This window comes from Stigmatopora nigra, chromosome 14 (genome assembly GCF_051989575.1).
Source record: "Stigmatopora nigra isolate UIUO_SnigA chromosome 14, RoL_Snig_1.1, whole genome shotgun sequence".
Lineage (NCBI taxonomy): Eukaryota > Metazoa > Chordata > Actinopteri > Syngnathiformes > Syngnathidae > Stigmatopora > Stigmatopora nigra.
The window spans coordinates 2,662,594-2,685,282 of record NC_135521.1 but is presented as its reverse complement, the minus strand read 5'-3'; the positions used below and the strand labels follow the sequence as shown (position 1 = coordinate 2,685,282).

The window sequence follows — 22,689 nt, the reverse complement described above, 5'->3', positions numbered from 1 at the left end:
GCATCTGATTTTCTTTTTTTTTTTTTTTTTTTACAACAGCAGGGCTGCCAACTACTACATTTCAGGAGTTTCTAAAGAAATGCACCGCAAACTCTGGGACTTTAGGGATTCTCCCTAAACTCCGGGAAATCCTAAAAAAAAATCCCCCTTTTTTTGAAGCAGATATTTCTGAAAAGCACCAAATTTCCAATTTAAAAGCCTAGAAATTCACACCATACTTGTTGGAATTACTACTGTCTAAAACGCAAATAGAAGGCCCCAAACACAAAGATAAACTTCATTTCATTATGCTGTCATTTTTCAATAGTTTGCTAAACAACAAGATCTCTTTTAATGTAAAACATGACAATAACAGTTTGATTTAAATTGTCCTACGCTTATATGTTTTGAACATTTTGTCGATTTTGTGTGAATCGCATTCACGCCGGAAATACTCTAGAAATGGGATTGGGGTACTCTTGAAATGGGGTCGACGGAAGTTGGCAGCTCCGCAACAGGTTGAAGATATGACATCTGTTTTTTTTTTAATTAAAACTAGATCGGTAAATATAGTTTCAATTAAAGAAAATAACAAAATGTGTATTTTACTATTTTTTGGGGGTGCATCATTTTGGAAATGAGTCATTTACACCTGTTACTAGATTTAAAATTAGTTAATACAGTACATAAATAAGTAAAATTTAAGTTTTTTTAACTAATGCACAAAAATACATGCAAAATAGAATACAGTCTCATATTTATTAATGTGAATGACATTTAATTTTCAGTGGTTTCATAAAGTCTCCCTTAGGTGGCGCCGTCGGCATTGAAGTGCCACGCGGTCCAGCTCAGCCAATCATAGCTCAGCGTTCCCCAGTTGTGGACTCGCTCAAACTTTGACGCTTTGCCCGTTCCTTTAGGTGTATTTTGGCCCCTTGCTAGATTAACGGGGCCTCTTCCTCGCCATCTCGCGGGATGTTACCGAGCCGAAGGGTCCACATTTTGCTCCATGACTGGACTCGGAGTCGAAGAAAGCCGTAGTGGGGAGGAAAAGAGACGAGAAGGACTAAGAAACGATGTATCGATGGCGCTTGTGCATCGCTTTGACTCTGGGCCTCTTGTGGTACTTCACGGACTCCGGTCGAACTTTTGCTCAGTATTTAGTTTCTTTCTGCTTCCTTTGCATTTCGATGCCGTTTTTGTTGACTAACGGTGGCAGGGAGAACAGCACTCAAACCGACGATGACCCCCTCCAGGTGAAAAACACGCCCTAACATTTGGAATTTACTCTTGGACTAACTGTAGTTGCAACTAAGAGAAATGAAATGTAATACAAAACGGGAAACAGCTGAAGAAATTGTCTAAAATGTGACAGCTGTTATTTAATAAGTGTGTCAAACGTGTTTTTGACAAAACAAGGACACAAGGTACAGGTGTTTGTATTTAAATGTAAGCAGAAAAGTTAAGTCACCTAAAAGCAATGTATTCATTCACAAGCAGATTTTCAGAAAAATAATATAGGCACAAAAAGCAAATATGGGGACATGCAGGAAAAAAACGTTTTTATACAAATTGATCCAGGAATAGTTGTTTTTTTCTTACTGCAAAAGAGAAAATAACTAACAAATACTGACATCTATTGGTCAAAAGGAGTATAGCAATGCTTTAAGTCCAGTGCGCATATAAGCCGTTGATTCAGTCATCATTTTTTGAAATTTACAAATACATGCCAGAAAATACGTTGAGACAAAATTGTGTGTGGGAGTAGGGTCGACGCTCCAACGACGTCAACGACTGCAAAACAACAACAATAACAAATCCCAAGCATAATGGCAATTATTCGTTATTATTATAACAACTTTTCTCATTTCAAGTAGGAAAGCCAGATGGAAAATTTGTGTGTATATGTGTACAGTCTACTTACTAAACTAATTGGCTCCAGAACTTTTTCCGTAACTTGAAAGTTTTGTAAGTAGAGGTGTACTTTATATGTAAATGTTCGTAAATTTCGAACCTAAAGGCATTTCTAAGTAGAGGTATGACTGTATTTATTACTTTGACGGACCGGCACCAGGTGGCTCGGGAACCAGTGGTTGGGGACTGGTGGACTAAAGGGTGAGCTGCGTCTCCATGATGCCGGGGGTAGCTTGACGAAAAATGCTTTGCGCGCATTTTAGAAAAATTATAGGTGGAAAGGGCAACATCATTGGTTCGATATTTTACCAAACGCTTTCGTAAGTTGGACTGTTTTGTATCTTGGAACCAAAGCTTTTTGTAAAACCTAATCTTTTCCATATAGAAACATTTGTAAGTAACGGTAATATTGTATAGCAAATAAATACTATCAATGCTTTTGCAATAAAATATTGTACAACGATTCAAGATCAAAACTTCAATACTTTTCGACATTTTTGACAACCCCAGTCTCAAAATGAATCGACTATCAAATTAACTGTCAATCTTTTGATCATTGATGAGTTCACTATGAGCGAATTATTTGCGGCACCTCAGGTCTTGATAAAAAAAAGAAAAGTAAACGATATACAACAGTGTGGCCTTCTAAAGAGCTTGTTTGCATTTTTCAGGAGACTCTTGACAAACACTGCAGTCATGACTTAACTGCAGAAGATAACAAAGACACCTTTGGGTGCCACTATCCTCATGTCAAACGATCTCTGCAGCACGGTAGGTTTTTTTCTTGCTTCTCCACCCTCAAATGGTGTAAGATCACGTCTCTTTGTGAATTCATGTTTTAATCATTTCTACATGCATTTCAATATAGTCGGTGGTGTCAGAATGCGTTCCCTACTAGTTGTTATGGTAGCAAATGCGGTGTTGTGACTTGACACGCTCGAACAGGAGATCATGTTCCGTTTGTAGGGTAAAAAAAAGGGAAAACCCCACCCAGCAAAATACTGAACCCAATTCTAGCCTAAGTTGAAGCACGCTTGCTTTGCACGCTTCACCGACACCAGCTTTAATGAAAAGCTTCTATACCACTCGTCTGTAGAAGTGGTTGTAACTCTTGAGCAGGGGGAAATAATGGTGCCCAGTAATCACGATTTGTGTACTCGTAGAAGCGTCATGCTTGGAAATGGAAGGCCTCTTGGACTCATAATGTGCTTGGGTGCACATTTGTTGAAGATTTAGTAGGAAATGTGAAGAAACTAAGATACTACCCCACAGCCATACATTTTCCATTTTAGGACTGAAGCAGACTTTTTTTTAAATGCTTGTTAGTGCTGAAACAATTAATAGATTTTAGTAAGTCAAATTTAAAAAATAAAAAAACTTCAAAATTGATGATATTGATTCGATGATTTTGTTGATCTGATGCACAGTGGTACCTCGAGATACGATCTTAATTCGTTCCGGTACTGAGCTCGTATGTTGATTTTCTCGTAAATCAAATGAACATTTCCCATTGAAATGAACAAAAAAAATTGATTCGTTCCAACCCTCTGGAAAAAACACAAAAAAAATGGATATTGGATTGGAAAAAAATCTTTGTTCTAATTCGCCATCTATTAACAAAGTAACAAATAAATAGTGGTTTAATAGTTTACTAAAATGTGTTTAAGAGAACTAAAATTAGATGGATTTTGCAGAGGGTAGAGAAATGGCGGGTGGGAGAGGGGGGACTTTTTACACGGCAATGCGCTCGTAACATAACATAAACAAATTTAAATGAACTTGAATTACGATGCAGACACACTCAAAAATAAATGTAATCTAACCTTAAACTAAACTTAATGTTTTAAATTTTATACCTTTCTTCTTCTGGGCCGTTGGCTCTATTTGCCCCGCCTCCACACTGACTTTCAAATGCAACCTATCGAAGGCTGTTTGCTTTTGTATTCCCTTCAAAATATTTGGACACAAATGTCCTCCTCACAATAGGATAACGCACGACCACTTGCCAACGAGAAGTAGTATATAAATCGTATTAGCGATCACATCACCATTCATAATGACTAACGGGAAAAAGGACACTGAAAAAAATACAAAGCTCCGCCCAGTGCTCGCAGAGACATTACAAAGAGGGAGTTGCGACCACAGAGACATTACATGAAGGAATTGCGGGGAGATAGACAGTGCTCATGTTGTTCTTGTGTGTCCGATGTCTGCTCATATGTCAAAATTTGTCTGGTATCTCAAGATAAATATTTGCCCGAAATTTTACCCATATATCAAATTGCTCGTATGTCGGGGCAGTCGTATGTCGAGGTACCACTTAAGTGTATTTTCACGACTACAAGGCACACTTAAAAGTTGAAAATTGTCTTTAAAAATTGAGAGGGCCTTTTCTAACAAAGCACCTTTTGTGTGCACTAAATGAAAATGTCTGTGGATATGACTGTGTGACTTGGACGTAGTCTCTGCTTGACTGACTGATGTCAAACTGAGAGTATTTCGCAAAATGCATAACTAAATAGTTTCCTATTGGTACGTGATCTTTATTTTTCTTTTTTGAAATACTAATAGTTTTCTTTTCGTTTCTAATCCAAACGGTGTTTTGTTGATTTCCTGCTTCAGTGTTTCAGGTGGCGTACTCCCGACTGGTGTCACCATGGTACGATGTCCCCGAGCCTTGCGAGCAACAGCCGCTGCAGCAAGCGCTCAGCAGCGAGTTTGACTTGGTTATTGACAGCGTCATCCGACACACACGGGACTTGGATGTATGTCAAGTGGTGGTGGGTGCCATTCGGATCCTCACGCAGCATTTACACGACGCCAAGCAGGCCGACAGGTAAATATACACAATGTCAAATTGTTCTTGTTTCAAAAAGGATAGTTTGATCCAGTTCTAATGGACTGGACACCCATGGTCATCTATGGAAGCTAAAGAGTGAACAAGATCACTTTGCCAAAAAGCTATCTTGTTGTATCATGAAGTCATTCACATTTAGTTTTTCTACATTTCATATTTTAACACCTTGCAGCTTGAATTTACATATATCATAAATATATAAAGCATTGTAGGAATTCATAACTAGCATATTTGGATGCCTGTGATGCGCATGTAAAAGTCCCAACATTCATGAAGCTCTTCAACTCACTTCAACATACATGACTTTCTTGATACCAGTATGCTACAAAATACAGTTCAAACGATACTCCATGCAGAGGAAAATAGAAGTCGTTTTTCAGCCAATAACGAGTAAAATTTGTCAATATGGGAAATGGCTGTTTTAGTTCTTTAACCTGTTTTTGACGTTTAGTAAAAGGGCTGAACATCATCATTTAAACATCAATTTCAGTGCCTAGTCAGGTGGAGAAATATGCTGCAAATCTCGTCAAATTCAAATTCTAGCATAGCTCTGCAGTGCATAATTTTGGGGAAAAAAAAAAAACCTCAAATTATTGCTGCCTCAGCTGCTCTTTGCTCTCAATAAGGTACCTATAAATACCTCTGGATGTTTTACCATCCATGAATAATTTACTGTTGCTTTATTGGATTTTACCTGCAGTGATAGCTGTTTTTCCTTCAAAAAGATGGTGAAAAGTGGTGTGTTGGCGATTTAGCTCGTATGATTTTAGACCTCCTGTGATAAATACCATCCCCAAACTATTATTAATTCCAAGATGCTTCTGTGCTTTTTTTTTTTCACAGGGAGCTTTTGTTAAGCTGCAGAGCTGAGGAGATGGCGCTGCTCCGTGAGCTCTCAGATGCCTTGGTACGAAATCTGCTGCCTGAGCACCTGTGGGGGCAGCAGGTCACCCGCTGTGCCTTGAGTGAGATTCTTGCCTTAAAGGGTAAGGATTCGTACAATTAATTGCACATTGCATGACGCCAGATATACAACACCCAAAGTTGTTTCACTGTAAGAAGATAAACAGATCTTTTCATCAAAATGCAGCATTTTGTTCCCATCAATCAAATGGAGCCAAAGTGTTACAAGTCTTACTGGTGCCTTCCCATCCAGTCTGAAAAGACAAATAGTTTCACGTTAAAAAACAGGTCACCACAATGACAACGAAGAAAAAAATGATAGCCACTATACCTTGACTTGATAATTTCAGGGGTCAGAATTGTCCTATCAGAACTTTGGTGGGAATTCTATCACATATTCTTACATACCAATATGTTGATAGAGTCTTGTCAAAGAGTATTAAAAATATTTGATCACAACTCAGACAGCTCCATCACTATTGATATTGTACAAAAAAATAACGTATGTAACGTTATTGATCAGTGTTCTTTAAAAACGAAGATGTGACCGAAGGTATTAAGAATACTCAATACTCTTTTTTTTCCATTAGTCATCCAGCAGAGGGTGCATGACTCGGTGGAAAAAGAGTATGTAAACAAGTACTCTCGTGTTTGTCATGGGATGTGTTTGAATACAAATTTGAAAGTGGGTCAGGGCAAGAAGTAAGCCCTGAAGAATATGAGATTTTACTAGACAAGTTCAAACCGGAGGGTGAAACACCATAGCACAGACCTCTGACTGGGAGAAAACGAGAGCTCGACACGGAAGCATCTTGGGCTCCATTGACATCGGGTCTAGTGAGTAATAAATATCTTCCAGTAGCGATCCTAGACTCCTCATGCAAGCATCGTGATTGGAAAAACTAATAATACTGTGATCGTTCACCACTTTAGTACATCACATTTTTTCTTTTAAATATTTAAAATATATATAAAAATGCCGCAAGCAGAAGACGGCATAAAAAATTGGGGGAAGTCCGCTTCTTCGTAAGCGATGAATTGGGTATCACGCAGCACTGAAGAAGAGATATTTCACAGTAGAGAAAGAATGACGCGCCAAATAATATAAAAGGCAGAGAATGACGACATCTTGCTTTCTTCGTTTTGTTGCGAGTGAATTTTCAATTGAGCACATCACCTGTGGAGATAGACTATGCAGAACCTATTCCGGCTTTGTTTGGATGTTGAGTCACCATTGAAAATGGCTCCTAGGGATCCTGGGCCATCAAAGGTCGCCAATCACCCCAAGGAAAAACGGGTTAGGGTTAGGCTTTTCATTGACTACAGCTCAGCCTTCAACACTATAATACCGGACATTCTGACTGACAAACTCTCCCACCTTGGACTATCCTCTTTCATTTGATGCTGCCTAAAGAAGTTACCCTTAACCAACCGACCACAAATTGTAAGACTTGGTCCCCACATCTCTTCCTCCATTACACTGTGCACTGGCTCCCCTCAGGGCTGTGTACTGAGTCCTCTTCTGTACTCCCTGTACACATACTACTGTACACCAACCCACTAGCCTAACTCCATCATCCAATTTGGCAATGACACCACTGTGGTCGGACAGATCTCAGGAGGGGATGAGTCGGCCTACAGAGATGAGGTCAACAAACTATCTTCGTGGGTTAACTAACACCACAGCAGTAGTGAAGAAGGCCCAGAAACGACTCCATTTCCTCAGGGTACTCAGTAGGAATAACTTGAACACTAAGCTTCTGGTAACTTTCTATAGAACCACTGTGGAGAGCATCCTGATATACTGCATCACAGTGTGGTACACTGGAAGCATTGCAGCAGACAAAAGAGCCATGTAGAGAGTGATTAACACTGTCCAAATGATTGTTGGCTGCTCTCTGCCCTCACTGGAAGACATTGCCAGCCCTCGTTACCTCAGCAGAGCCAGGAACATTGTCGGGGACCCATACCACCCTGTTCACAAACTGTTCCAGCTGCTGCCCTCTGGCAGACGCTATAGGTCTCACAAAGTACGGCTTAAGGACAGTTTTTTCCCGAATCCATCGGAACTCTAAACTTGGGGTAACACGACACACAATCCTTTCTGTGCAATAACTTTGGGGTGAGGTAACATGAAAAGACTAAAGCTGAACTCAATGCAACGTCACAGTCTATTGTTTTTTTTTAAAAGTTTTTTTAGGTCACAGTTTAACACCATGAGGACATAGTCTCGACTGAACCTACTTAGATTTAGTTTTCTGGCAGAACTGAGACTGTGATGCCAATATTTTTTAGTGTTTATGACACCTTCAAACAATAAAATGGCTGAGAAAGGGCGCTTGCTACCAAAATAATCAATTATTTACAGATCGACAAGAAACACGCCTTGAGCGACTCGCAATCACAATTTGAACATCACATCTTTTCTCACCATCAAAATGTATTTCCATTGCTGGCTCGCACTCTGTTCATACGTTTTATCCTGTCATTTCTGTGCCATCCTTTGTTGTCGCTGGCTTCTATTTTTGGAACTTTGGACATGAATTTTGGGGGTTTTATAGAAACATTTTTACAAATAGTTACAATCTCCCTTTAGGGTGCTGCTCCAAAAAATCCACCATAAACTCCATCTTTTGCAACCTTTTTCACTTCCAATGCACTAGCAATGAATGTCTTTTACGGCCGAGACCAAAGAATTATTCTTTTTTTTTGTTCGCTCGGACCAAAGAAGTATTGATGCAACATTTTATTCCTATTCTGTCTAAATTAGTTGGCAATATCACACAGCAATCTTCCCCAACATTAATGCCGTTTATAACGTAATTTGCTGGCGAACTAATGTGAGGATTTTGATGAATTGGAGGCATTTTTCAAAGTGATTTGAGCTGCTTATTTTTAACAAGGCACTTCATTAAAGGTTTGTGATATGATATTACATCTAATAGACTTTACACATGAGCTGCATAATTGTTTTCTAACAGGTTTCATTCAACTTACCTTGCCTTGCTCTGTTGTAGAGAAATGATAAGCCACTTTATACTAAACCAGTAACACTTAAAAACCTGGTAAAAAATGCATTTTTGTCTAACTGGTAGTTTTAAAGAATGTGCAAGAAAGACATAAGGAACTACAAAATATTTACACTCGGTTACTCTCGTTGCCTCATCTTATCTTCCTCTTGTTCTCCTGCGTTTCAACACGGATGGATTTTGTATGCTTTTCATCTTATTTTCTGAACCGCTTTATCCTCATTAGAGCAAAAAGCCGCTGTGTCATTGCGCGTCGCCTCCTTGTACAATGTCGCGGGGATTGCTAGAGCCAATCCCAGCTGTCTCTGGGCCAGAGACGGGGGACACCCTGAATCAGTGGCCAGCCGACGGCAGGGCACAAAGAGACAGACAACCATGCACACTGACACACATGCCTATGGGCAATTTTGAGTGTCCAATCAGCCTACTATGCATCTTTTTGGGATGTGTGAGGAAAATGGAGTACCTGGAGAAAGCCATACAGGCCATGCAGATAGTGATCAACACTGCCCAGAAGATCATAGGCTGCTCTAAGCCCTCACTGTAAGAAATTGCCAGCCCTCACTACCTCAGCAGAGCCAGGCACATTGTCAGGGACCCATACCACCTTGGTCACAACCTGTTCCAGCGGCTGCCCTCTGGCAGACGCTACAGGTCTCACAAAGCACAGACAAATAGACTTAAGGACAGTTTTTCTCCCACACAATCCCTTTTGTGCAATACATTTGGGGTGTGCAATGTTTTTGCAATATTTTAGAATTTACCTTAACAGGATGTAACTCTTTATATTTTTCCATTACTTATTTTACTGGGAACATGCACTTTTTGGAGTAACGCCACCAATTTTGTTATACGCAGATGTGTATGATGACAACAAAGGCTTTTGATGATTTGATGATTGATGACAATGTATTAATCTTGAGACATATCTGGCTATTTTAATGAGCGCATAAGGCTCTAACAACAAGGACTAATAATGTGTGGCCAGCTGCTTCGCCTGACATAAACAAGCAGTGACAGCTCCTCATTAAGTTATACAGTGATCTTGGACACAAAAAATAGTGCCAAAATTATATTTTGGAATATTTTAAAATGCTTGCCTAAAGTTAAATCACTATTTCTAATGATTAACCCTGCGCACTGTTTCTTTTTTTCTTTCCCACGTGTGCAAATGAGCACACAAGCAAGATAAACTTGACAAATTGATCTTTCTGCCTAAAGATCTATGACTTTGATCTGTCATAGCAATGCCTCCTTTCGAGATAAAAGCTTTTCAAATTAAGTTAGATAAATATTTTCAATTTCAAAGGAGTACCAGTTAAGTTGATATTTTTATTGGACCTTTTTAAAGTAATGTATTTGGTGTGTTTAGTTTTTATGTTACAAAAGTCTCAAAGTTTTGTTGTTTACGTTCATTACACCTTTGGATAGAATCGGCACTATTTCATTAAAAACGCTCCAAAAGCATATCGTCACATGGGTCCGATGGGGACTGGAGCCTATCCCAGCTAATGACGGGTATTATATGAATACAATGTGGTAATGGTAAGTCGATCAAAGTCTTCACAAACAGAGCTATTCGTTGGCCCTCATTGGGAAGTGCACATGTACCAAATGAAGTGTTGGTGAGTGGGCTGTTTTGCTTTTTTTCTCGGTCCTTAGGTTTGGGCCTGTTGGTGACATGGCTGTCTGACCCTGACAACCTCAACCAGCTGGTGGTGAGCCAGCTTGACAGTGTCTCTGCCAAAAGTTCAACAGAGGAGCTAAGCGCCTCCGACCCGGAACGGGCATCTCTGGGTTCTCTTGAGGGCGAGAGCGCCCAAGTGTAAGTTGCTTGTGTCATAACTATGTGGAAAATGATTGCCTCATTATCGTCAGTCAGCACATGCAATTTGCACTCACTGGTTGGTCTTACGTTTTGTAGGAACTTTGAAGGGGAAGAAGTTTCCACCAGCAGGAAAATTAAGGGAAAATGCAAAGGTCTGTTGTTGGCTTATTTGTACTGCCAATTTTGAATAATCAAACAAGTCTAATCGCTTTGTCAACACTGATGTTTCCTAAGCCACGCTTTTGTAATTACAACTTATTACAGCTGGGCCATCTGGATCCCCCAGTAAAGAGATCCTGATCATTTATTTTATATCATATTATTTGTATTAGAGTAGCAACCTGGTGGGGCGAGTGGTTAGTGTGTCAAAAAAAATAATCATGCTTAAATAATTGAAAAGCACAATTCGTTACAACACTTTAAAAAAACGATAACATATCCTATTTTAATAACTCAGGGGCACCAACATTGTTTCCGATAACGATATACCGCATTTTCTCACACCCTTAAAATTGCCTTAAAATCGTTGAATTTTACATTTTTTTTTGCATTTAAGCCGCCACCTGTTTCACAATTTTCACCTCCATATTCATGTTTTTAATAGGGAGTACAAATGTGTTACTTTGTAGGGAAAAATCTTAAGAAAATTTATCGCATATGGTATTTCTGAGATACTGTATGAATCCAAAAGATCATCTGCTGGATTGAACATTCCGAAAGGTGTTGCCCGCACATTCAATTCAAAGAGGGAGTCATTATCAAAGGGGAGGACATGGAAAAGCAATGTAATCATTCACAAGCAGATTTTCAGAAGACAAATACAGGCACAAAAAGAAAATATGGATACATACAAAAAATCTGTTCTATACTAATTCATCTGTAAAAGGGTTGTTTTCTTACAGCAAAACAGAAAATAACCTACAAATAGTCAATAATAATTTGCCGACATCTACTGGTGAAAGAGTATAGCAACGCTGGAAGTCTTGTACCCTTCATTCAGTCATCATTTTTTGTTATAAATACTACAGCTTACATGCGAGAAAATACGGTAGTGGCAGCTTAAATTACTTTTTACATATGTATGTATTTATTTCTCCAAATTCCATTTTCTCTAGTTTATATATATTTTTCCTAAATATACCATTAAGAATTTTGATCTTGCTCCAACTAGAGGGTGCAGTAACACAAATTCATGATCAAATCTGCAATAAAGAAAGAAAAACTCAGATCAATTCATGAAATCAGTTCTAACCAAGTCCAACCCATTTTAAACCTAATTTGTCTAAAGTCATGAGATTATTTTTTTTCCAATTGGGTCACAGTGCCTCGGTTAGGAATCGCATCATCTCCAAGTCATCTCATTTGTCTTCTGAAGCAAGTATAAACACATTTAAGTGAACTTTAGCCATAAATCAATGGAGCTTTCACACTTGGATGAGAATTGATGGGCAAGTCAAGGCAAGGTTGAAATTTTCCTATTGCTTCCACCACGCAGAAAAAAAAGAGCCTGTTCCCTTAATGTGTTTTTGAAACGGGAAGATGGCGACGACATCAGGAAAAGCAGATGGCATCATCATTATTATTGTTATTAGTATTGTCACCGCTGGACTGCTTGCGTCTGTACCAGCGGGCCTTCCACACGTAATGGGTTTTTACCCATGTTTGTCCAAGAAGTTATTGTCAACATATTTATTCTCCGCCGTTTGCCGTTCGCTGAGTGAGTTAAAGCAAATAATGAGACACCAGTAATGACTCTCGCGCATATTAATGAAACAGTAGTCTGCGTTTACATAATGTGGACAAACAAGCACCCTAATAAGATTCGCTTGTAAACAAATATTGGATTATTTAGCAGATGAATTTAGAAGACAGATTTATGGCTGTGGCTTCTATTAAAGGTTAATGAATTCATGATGTTAAGTCTTGATAATATAAGCGCCTGTGCTGTTTTTAGTTTTCTAATGAATTCTCCAATCTGTCAGGCAGCAAGTTGAAGGCGGGCTGGTTCAAATTTATGGACAAGATGAAGACCAAGAAAGCCAAGAAGAAGAAAATGAAAAGGCTAGAGAGGGAGCTGGTGATGAGAATCATGGCCAACCAGGGAGACGCGTCCAATGAAGATGAAGCCACCAGCAGGGAGGGCTCTGTGAAAAGCCAGCATGACTCCGACCAGGTGAGCTCATTCATGATTCAGGCCATATACGTGGAAACAGGAATGTTGTGGTAGTAGTTAGTTGAAAGACAGTGGTGTTTTATGGTTGTATCAGTATGAAGTTATATCATGATTCATTTAATGAGTATTCAAAGAATACTGGGGAAAATAATCAAGACTCAGACAGACTCATAGCTGTTAAAATTGTATTCAAAAATCAATTGTATTAAAGGTTGTGTATCAGCTTTCTTAAAAAACGATGACTTAACGTGAAGACAGGCTCTTGCAGAGGGCCCATAACTCAATCAAAAAGTATGTAGACGAGTACTCGTTGCGTTCATCACGCAACATTTTGAAATAGGAAATTCAGAAAGTGTGTTAGTGGAGGAAGTAATGATGAGTAGTGAATGCCGATCACATCATTGGATCATAGACATTTCAATGACCATAGAAGGAAACTATGATGATAAGACATTTTTGGTTTTGTGTTCCATTATAAATATATTTTGTCATTTTTGTGCACTGTAAGATTTTTCTCAGGCAGAGTACACTGTTTGTAAACATGGAGAAAGGCCATAATTGAGTGAGTGATTGTTGATTTGTGTCCAAACACCATTAGGATGACAGCGATCTGGAGAACTACCTGACAAGCGTCCAAGAAGACATGATGGAATTTAAGCTGTCTTATGAAATGTGGCGCATCGGTCGCTGGGCTGTCAGCATCCCTCATGTGAGTTCTAAATATTACGACGCTAGGTTGTCCTATGGGGCGTGTTATTTGTCAGCTGGTGTTCTCTGAAAGCTTGTCCTTGAAAGCCCACCTTGAGTAATTGTCAGTTGCTGTTTTATTTCCCTCTCTATTTTGCAGGCTGAGTGGGAAAATGAGGGACTCAACTTCACCGTTCACCTGGAGGAGCGGGACAGCCCGGAAAACCTTCAGTGGGACATCAAGAAGAAATACGTAGATGTCATCTACTTTCGAAACAGGTGGCAGGTAAATGGGAAGTAAGAATGAATTGCTAACTAATTGATGAGAAAATGAGTCAAGTATTTTAAGTTGATGAATATTAGATATTAGGGCAGGGTGCCTGCGGAGTCTTAAAAAGTCTAAGAATAGACATTGTAAATTTTAGGCCTAAAAAAAAGTCGAAAATACCGAGATATTTTCTACTAAGTCTAAAATCGCATTTGTGTCATTTAAGACCTTGTGCAAAAATTGCGGAATATCTATATAGAATACATTTTTAAAGTATTTTTCTTGCATCAATTTATCACGCCGTTCCGATTTTGGTGGAAAATTGTCCTTGTAGTTCTGTTAGCGGAAAGCACAATAAAACTACAAACATGCAGCGGACGGAAGTGTATAGGTCATCACAGTGGCACGAGGTGCAAAAAGTTCTCGAGTAATGCAAGACCAAGGGCAGTTGGACAAAATATAAGCAACGGGAAAATGCAGATTTAATGATTGCTGGCTCGAACGACAGGATTTTGCGGACTGGCTCAAACGTGTTCCTCACAATGACACTGAGGGCTACTGCACATTGTACAAAAGACCCTGGGAGTAAAGACACCTGAATCCCATATGAAATCAGCACAAGAGTCTCGTAGAATTGCCCTGTTCTATTCATTGGGAGACAAATCCACAAATGATACTTCAAATGACAAAGTACATGACCTAATTTGCTCGACACAAACGAGGAAGGAAAATGCAACATTTTCAGGTTTTTTTTTCCCTCAAAGTAATGCCTCCATTTAAACATTTTAAGAAGAGGCATTATTTTGAAAAGAAAAATAAACAACCTGAAAATAATGCGTGTTGTAGTCTGTTTGTTTCAATGACTAGAAATGTCAGTTGAATGCAATCGGAGTCTGTTTTTTCTTATTTTTAATATACTTGGTGAAGGTCCTAAATGTAACCCAAATTGGTCTAAAATAGTCTGAAATTGCACTTGTTCCAACCTGCAGATACCCTGGCAGTTGCTGTCAAAATGTTTTCAATTTCACTTTTTTTTGCCTCCTTAAGGAAATATTCTTGTTTATTTTTTCATTATAAATGTTCATATTAAAATGTAAAAACTAATTATCTTATTTTTTAAAAAAACTTTGCCAATATTTATGAGAAAAACAATACAAATAAAAATGGGGGGAAATAGTAAACACTATTTTTGTACTTCCTAACTACAATCGATGATTTTAGAAATCCATCGAAATGACACAATCATTATTTGAATTCACTCACAGAGTTGCATTATGTTTTAATATCAATTTTTCTCAATGCATATGCTTTACTTTCATTGTACAATTTAGCTCAAATATTAAGGCCAGTGTAGTAGAGCAGTAAATAAACTGAGCCGATGAATCGGCTCATGACAAAAAATGTCTGGGATTTGTCCACTTATACAATAGTCTTTTGTGGCAAACCATCCTAGCAAATCCTTTGAAAAGGGAGAAGCAATATCTCCCTCGAATAAAGACTAACATTGGTTTCCACAAATTAAAATTGATCACATCTCTTTTAATATCTCCATGATTTTAAACCAGGACTCCACCAGCTTGCCTACCATCTTGGAGGTCAATGAACTGGAGGTCAGTGACAAAGCCAAAGAAGAAGCCAAAGTGTCTGTGGAGCACTTCCTACAGGTGAACCTCAAAAAAAGCATGTGCACAACCAGAAAAGAAAAAAAAAAATACACGTCACTCACTCACTCTTTTTTTTTTTTTGTCTCGCCAGGAATTAATATCAGACACTCTGATTGGACACACACAGCCAGTGTTCCAGTTCCTCTGCCCACTGGACAAGCTGCTAAATGAAGAGCAGCATTATGGAGGGGTATGGGGCCTGCTCAGTGGATTGGCTTACTTCCTCACTCCTGGACAGGAGGATGAAGAGGTAAGTAACACTTCTACACTCGTGAGGGTTCTTGACAACTATTAATGACCAAAGTGCTGCCAAGAATTGAAAAATATAGTCATACCTCTACTTACACAATGAATTGGTTCCAGAATTGTTTTCATAAGTTGAACATTTTGTAAGTAGAGCACTACTTTATATGTAAATTCTGAAATTCGTTCCACAGTGTCGCATTAACTCTAGTTCCTTCAGTTTTTCCATTGAGAGTTCAATTTTATGCTCCTAGATCAATTTGTCATTGTCCTCCTCTTTGACCACTTCTTTTCATACGTGCTGGTAATTTTCTTGGGAGGCATGATGATAAAAACAATAGCAGCTGCTTTGAACCCATTGGTTTTTCCTTATTTCCGCACTGATTGAGGGGCTGTAAAACAAAAACAACAAATAAGAGTGAACAGACCTACTGCCACTGGCTTCCGCGTGACGGCGCCATCTTGGAGAAAAAAACAAACAGACAAAAAAAACATTATTTAGACAACGGCGGCGGCCCGGATTAAAAGGCCTAGTGGGCCACGCGTGGCCCACGGGCCGTAATTTGCCCCTGCCTGGTCAAGCCTTTTTTGATGTTTTTTCGATTTTTGGGACGCTTGAAATGTGGCTTTCAAACTGCGTTTTTGACGAAATTAGTGCAGCCTTGTGGATTAAAAATCCTCACAATTTGTCCCTAATGAAGTGATCCATTTTTTCTCCAGAACACAACACCACCGACGGAATCCTCAAAAGAAATCATCTTAACATCTCAAGAATCGTTGGGAAATTCCATCTGTGGCTCCGCCAATACAAGCCTCGCATTGCTTCCCACCATTGTCATCTCCTCCCATGACCAGCCTGAGCAACGCAAAAGAGAAACTGAGCACCACTCATCTCTGAGCTCTCTAAGTGGAAGTCGGGAAAAATTGGAGGATTCCGACAATCCTTTTATGCACTTTAAGATGATCCTTAAGGGATTAAGTCGTTCCAGATCCCAGGAGTCGCTGGCCTCTACCAAGAACCACAGCGACGACGAATTGGAGGACATGCCAGAGGACGCCACCAATGGACCATCGTGGTTGCATTTTGCTGCCAGGTCAGTTCATTCTAATGCTATATATCCCACATCGTATGCTGCTAGAACAATGGGGATTTCATACTGCAGCCCAGCATGCATTTTTATTGGTCCGTAGCAAAATTTAAATATGAAATATGGACTAGAAAAGAAGCTTAAAAAGGAAGTCAACATTCTGTTGCTTGTCTCAGCCTTAACACTACATGGAGGTAAACAGTGCCTCTATCATTGTAGGAAACGGTAAAATTTCAGTATTTTGTTTTACATAAATAAACATATTAAAAAAAAAAATCCAATGGGAGATTTTCTCTTTGTTCTGCAAACTTTGTTTCAGTAGTGTAAATAAATACATATGTATACATATGCTGTCAAGCAATTACAATTTTAACCACGATAATGCCGATCCATCCATCCACTTGTTTTAGGTTTTAAATGCAAATATGGTTATTGTCAAAATAAATGCTGAAATCCGCAAGCAGAAGACGGGGGATAAAATAACTGCGTAAGTCAGGTCACCACTTCTTCAGTTAGGTGTTAAGAAGCAGCAATATTTTACCGTAGAAGAACGACTAAGAAACATATTTAGAAATAATAATGATATAATACAAATTAGTAGCTCTGTCCACTCTGTTTTCGTGTTTTACAGCCATTCTAACTTTTTTAAAATTACGTTTTAATATTTCTTAATACATTCCTTTTTACTTTACTGTGCAAATAGAAGAACAAGTGGTGAAATTGCGTGAGAACTGTCTAAATCTGCTGTGTGGTTGTGTGTGCATGTGTTAAGTATGTGTGATCGTTTGTCTTCAACCTACACAATGGATTATAAATGTAAATTAGCCCTCGTCTACAATCTTACATTTGTTCATTAACATGAATATAAATATGTTCATTAATATGTGCGATCCCTTATTAAACAAATCAAAGCAAAATCATGGAAAAATATTGCATATAAATGGAAACTTGACTTTCTTTTTTACAAAAAAAAGTTTCATTGACTAATCTTTGATATATCAAAGAACATCTTCACCTACAATGGGTGGCTCTTGCTAAAAAAAAATTGGAGTAGAAAAAATTTGAATTTCAGAAAATTAAAAAAAAAATGAAATGCCCTCTAATCACTGATGGTAGAAAAAAAAGGAAACATATTCCTTCCGTTTCATGACACAAAAATATCAATTTCAAAATATTGTAGAAATTTGTAAGAAAATTGACTGACTTTGACAAAATGTAAATGAAATAATACTTTGCCTTTCTTTGTCAAAGGGCCAGGAAGGAGAAAGTGAGCCCCAACTTGTCTTGCGGGAGCAGCAAATCCAAAATGGGTGAGGTGTCGTGCCTCAGGAGTCAAGGCACGTGGGAGCAGCTGGAAGCCACCAAAGCCATATTTGATCTTCTCAAGGAAATATCAGGTCACTCAATTCATTGGATTGTTTCAAGTACACCAAAAGTGGATTTTCTTTTCACATATTAGGCGCCTTCACGCATAAGCCAAACCCATAAAATTCCCTTAAAATCGTAGAATGTTACAATAACCTTCGTATAAGACGCTCCCCGATTCACAATTTTCACTTGAATATTCATGGTTTTAATTGGGAGTACAAATGTGTTACTTTGAAGGGAAAATCTTGAGAAAAATAGGGGTGTCTGGGCGCAATAATAGCAAGAGATACACATTGTGTAGGTATCTAGGCTGATATTTTAATGATCGACCGCAAGACCTTCGGTCAGCTTTAACAACTATTGAGATGTATTGACATGGTAAACACCATAAACATGTATCAAGGCTACTCATCTGGTCAGTACCATTAACTACTACGGTAAGAAGGCAGCGCCCTGAGCGACCAATGGCAGGCACAAGTAAGATTTTAGGCAAGATGTGTTTTTTTTTTTTAATTCATAGACGACAAACTCATTTAATAAGAGAGGTCATGCCATGGAATCGTCAATTTGAATGCTTCCTTCTGCTTCAATTGCATAGCAATGCTCTTGTGTGGGTTACAGCCTGCATTTCCACTTGCTTATCTTGTTTTTCCTCGATGTATAAAAAAGTCTGCTTATTCAGTTCATTCGCATTAATAATTTTGGATCGAGGAGCCCGTGACGAAGAACGGCGGTCATAGTTGTTGTGGAGATGTTGGAACAAAACGTAAAGCAGTCCGCAATTCTATCGTAACACTTTCAAAATAAAATACGTTAGGAGAGATACGACTAGTTAATTTTATCTTTTATTTGATGTGGCATTGCAGAGTTTTTTTCCTTTCAACAATTTATCAGTTGCCCTTGACAGCATTAATCGTCCATTTGGAATGTGGAGCCCCAATTCTCCCATTAAAATATATTGGACATCTCTTGCCATGGACGGCAACCGATAAGTTGAAAGGGCTAACCCTATCCACTAACCCTTTTGTCTTTCTAGGAAACTCAATCCTCATTAACATATTTGACGCCATTCTGAAACCCGTCATGCCCATTTTGAAAAAGTGAGTGGCTTTCTACCGCCTTGTGTGCTCCTTCTGTTGACTTTGCGGCTCTGTGCAGGAAAGTCAACTCCTTCTTGAACAAGATGAATCCGAGTGAGGTTCAGATGGCGGGGTACATTCAAAGCTTGTGCGACAAAGCATGGGCCAAGAGTCCTGCGGGTGCCCCAACACGCCTGCTTCGCACGGACGATGACAAAAGCGAGACACGCGAGAGGGCGCACCACCTCATCAGCTCTCGATGTAGATACCTCCGAAATCCATTGCATCCATTACTATTCTGTCCCTTTTTTGTGTGTGGATAAAACGTGTTAATTAAAACCACTCATGAATAGCAAAAATACACTGCTTATGCCCCTTTAAAATTGTTCAAAGTCTTTGTAACCACTCAATGTCTTATTTTGCTTTTAATTACAGCAATACGTTGAGATACACAAGCTTATAATGGCTTCCAGGATTCATATCTTAAATCAATGTTTCCCATAGAAATGAACTAAATACAAATTAATTTGTTGCCACCCTCTTAAAAAAACATATCACAATGGAAAAACATTTTTATCGGTTCTAATTCACCATCTTGTTCAAATTTCTGTTAGATTGTAGAATTTATCTTAGAAAAATATGCAATTTATTATATTAAAAATGTGGAATTGCCTGAGTTTAAACATTTAATTTCATAATGTTAAAATTTCAAATTTATATTGATAGATTGCACTAAGTAGAAAGTGCAACTATAATAAGGGAAATAGATAGCATTTGAAGTGTTTTTAAAAACAGAACTTATCATACTTAAACATTAAATCACTTATCTAAAATGTCATTTTAAAATTTGCATGCTTCCATAACTAAAACTGTTACTGTTTATTTCAAGTATCTGCAATACATCATGGAGTATCATTTTCTCCCGGCAGATTCACACTACCTGGTCCTTAAGAAGACGGATATGGAGAATGTTTTCAACCTCTTTCAGGATGCGGAGAAAAACAAAACATTGGTTTATGTAAGTAGCTAACCGTCCCCGTCTCATGAATTCAAAATATAGATACATTTTTGTCTTTTAGATGCTCCTGTCATTTCTCCTTCGGGAATTATTCCCCCACGAGCATTCGCTCACTCGAAGTGCGGCTGCCCTGCACAATGTCAGCAACCTCATCTGATCTGTGAAAGTCTTTTTAATGCTGCATTTTTCAATCAAACAAAAATATATACATATATTGTCATTATTTATTAAACACTTTGAGATGCCTTAAACCTCAGTGACAATCAGCACTTTTGGGAGAAAAAAAACATTTTATTTTACCTCAAATTAACCCATTGGTTGTCATTGACGACGACAGATGTCCAGTCCATTTTGACTGTGAGGGAATTGATGTCTATCGTTATCACTGGCAGTAAATGGGTTGAATATGAATGTATGGATTTTAATTGACTAATTAAATCGGGATTGTGACACCATGATTGTTCAACTCAGCATTTCTTCACTTACTTTATTTTGAATTTTTCGGTGCCACTTTTTCCACACGTCAGAGCCTTTTTTTGTGTGGCTATCCTGTTTGACGGGACTTATCACGCGGAGAGATGTCATAGTTTCAAATCCCGATTGCAGAAAACTTCAGTGTCAAATGTGAAATCTGTTCAAATGTGTAAATCATGTCAATATTGTTTTTAATAAAAGTCATAACTCTTTTAAGGTTTTCCTCATACAAGGAGTTTCGTTTTGTGTTCAGCGGAAAGGTCTTCTTTTGGGGCCAACTATAATATCAAATATTCATCCATTTCATTCATTTTCTGTAACGCTTATTCTCACAAGGGTCGCAGGGCACAAGGAGACGGACAACTTTTCACGCTCATACTCATACCTTCGTGCAATTTCCAACAACCAGCCTACCTTGCATGCTTTTGGAATGTTGGAGGAAACCGTGGCACCCAAACGAAACGAAAAAAAGCACGCAAGCCCGGGCACAACATGCGATTGAACCCTTGATCCCAGAACTGTGCGTGACCGAACGTTTGGTCGCTGGTCTTTGGGTCGCCGGTCAAATGTACTTAGATATTAAACAGTACTAAGATATCAAACTCTCATGAATATAATTTTGAGATCTGGCTTCAACAGTAAACCCTCTGTCACCCTTTGACCGGCAACCAAAAGACCGGGGACCAAAAGCCTGGCGACCAAATGAACGGCGACCAAAAGACCGGCGACCAAATGACCGGCGACCAAAAGATCAGCGACCAAACGCCAAACGTCCGAGCACCAACCTGTGAGGCCGACACATTAAACACTGTTAATAGCAAATATTTTGTAGGGTTTTTAAAAAAAAAATTCACCATTTTGAATTTTTTAAGAAATCTCTTTTATAATGAATAGATTTTATTTTTTAATTCAACTTTGCCTAGGGTGCTGGAGCCTACCCAAGCTAACTTTGGGCCAGAGGCTGGGGACACTCTAAACTGGTGGCCAGCCAATCGCAGGGCACAAGGAGACAAACAACCGTTCACACTCACACTCATACCCATGGGCAAATGTCTTTGGAATGTGGGGGGAAACTGGAGTACCCTGAGAAAACCCACACATGGCCGGGAGAACATGCACAATCCACACAGGGATTTGAACCCAGGACTCACACTTTGAAGCCGACGTGCTAAAAACCCTCTCCAGGAGGAAAAAGTGTTGGGATAAATATATCCACTTTTTGGAAAAAGACACGAACAACAAAATCATAAATAATGATCGCAAATATGACATTTTTTCTCACATTTTCCTCCAACAGGAGATGCAACCTTTAAACGACTTTGATTTTGTTTTTTTTTAACGCAGCTAGTGTGCTGTTTTTAATTACAGAAATGCACAAGAATTAATCAGAGATCACTGGAGGCAGATTAGTACGAAGCAAGTCATTATTCATATTATAATATCTTTTGTGGGTGTTTTGTACCATTAAAAAAAAAAAAAAAAGCAGTAAACAAAAGGATGTCCAAACATTTTTTTTTCAAGGTCACTGCACACCATGTTAAAAAGTGCAAACCGTCGTATTTAAAAGATAAATGTATTAAACTCGACTCTTTGATTGCGGTAAACATCCAATTCTTTTGAAATTGGAGGACGTTCGTTCCTACGCTGCTTCCCCCTCATTTCGTCTTTATTGAAATGGGTAACATGACAGTTAATCTATTATCATCATTGTTTTTGCAATGTTTAAAGAAAACTCATCTTGTTACATTTTTTTTACAATTACTGTGAATTTGACCCTAGCCCTTCCATTTACAATTGGAACATTTTCAATAGAAATGTAGCAAATAGAAGATAAAGAAAAGACTAACTCTCACAACACAGTGGTAGTGTGTCAGCCTCACAGTTCTCGGGTTGTGGGTTCGAATCCTATGTGGAATTTGCATGTTTTCCCTGCGCCTGTGTGGGTTTTCTCCCAGATTTAAAAAAAATGCATGGTAGGCTGGTCGAACGATGCTCCCTGGTATGAGTGTAAGTGTCAATGCCTGTCCATTCGTCGTGCCCTGTGATTGGCTGGCCACCAATTCAGGGTGCCCCCCGCTTCTTGCCTGAAGTCAGCTGGGATAGGCACCCCCCACGAA

The 22,689-nt window shown here is 38.8% G+C and overlaps 1 protein-coding gene across 1 annotated transcript; it reads left to right on the top strand.

Moving 5' to 3' along the window:
• Positions 1–822: 822 nt before the first annotated feature.
• On the top strand, positions 823–20,804 carry LOC144207888 (uncharacterized). The gene is made up of 17 exons (XM_077733555.1): positions 823–1,235; positions 2,565–2,664; positions 4,516–4,729; positions 5,594–5,736; positions 10,345–10,507; positions 10,607–10,662; positions 12,493–12,683; positions 13,282–13,392; positions 13,531–13,656; positions 15,204–15,302; positions 15,394–15,552; positions 16,266–16,639; positions 17,885–18,030; positions 19,038–19,101; positions 19,160–19,341; positions 20,010–20,098; positions 20,160–20,804. The coding sequence occupies exons 1-17, from the start codon at positions 1,056–1,058 to the stop codon at positions 20,253–20,255; spliced, it is 2,493 nt and encodes an 830-aa protein (XP_077589681.1). The 5' UTR covers positions 823–1,055; the 3' UTR covers positions 20,256–20,804.
• The last annotated feature ends 1,885 nt before the right edge of the window (positions 20,805–22,689 follow it).

What these genes read in the sequence shown, in the direction of transcription:
- LOC144207888 (XM_077733555.1), top strand. Translation starts at nt 1,056, where the DNA reads ATGTATCGATGGCGCTTGTGCATCGCTTTGACTCTGGGCCTCTTGTGG. An exon ending in TGGTTGCATTTTGCTGCCAG is followed by an intron (nt 16,640 to 17,884) that starts GTCAGTTCATTC and finishes TCTTTGTCAAAG; the next exon opens with GGCCAGGAAGGAGAAAGTGA. An exon ending in TCTTCTCAAGGAAATATCAG is followed by an intron (nt 18,031 to 19,037) that starts GTCACTCAATTC and finishes TTGTCTTTCTAG; the next exon opens with GAAACTCAATCCTCATTAAC.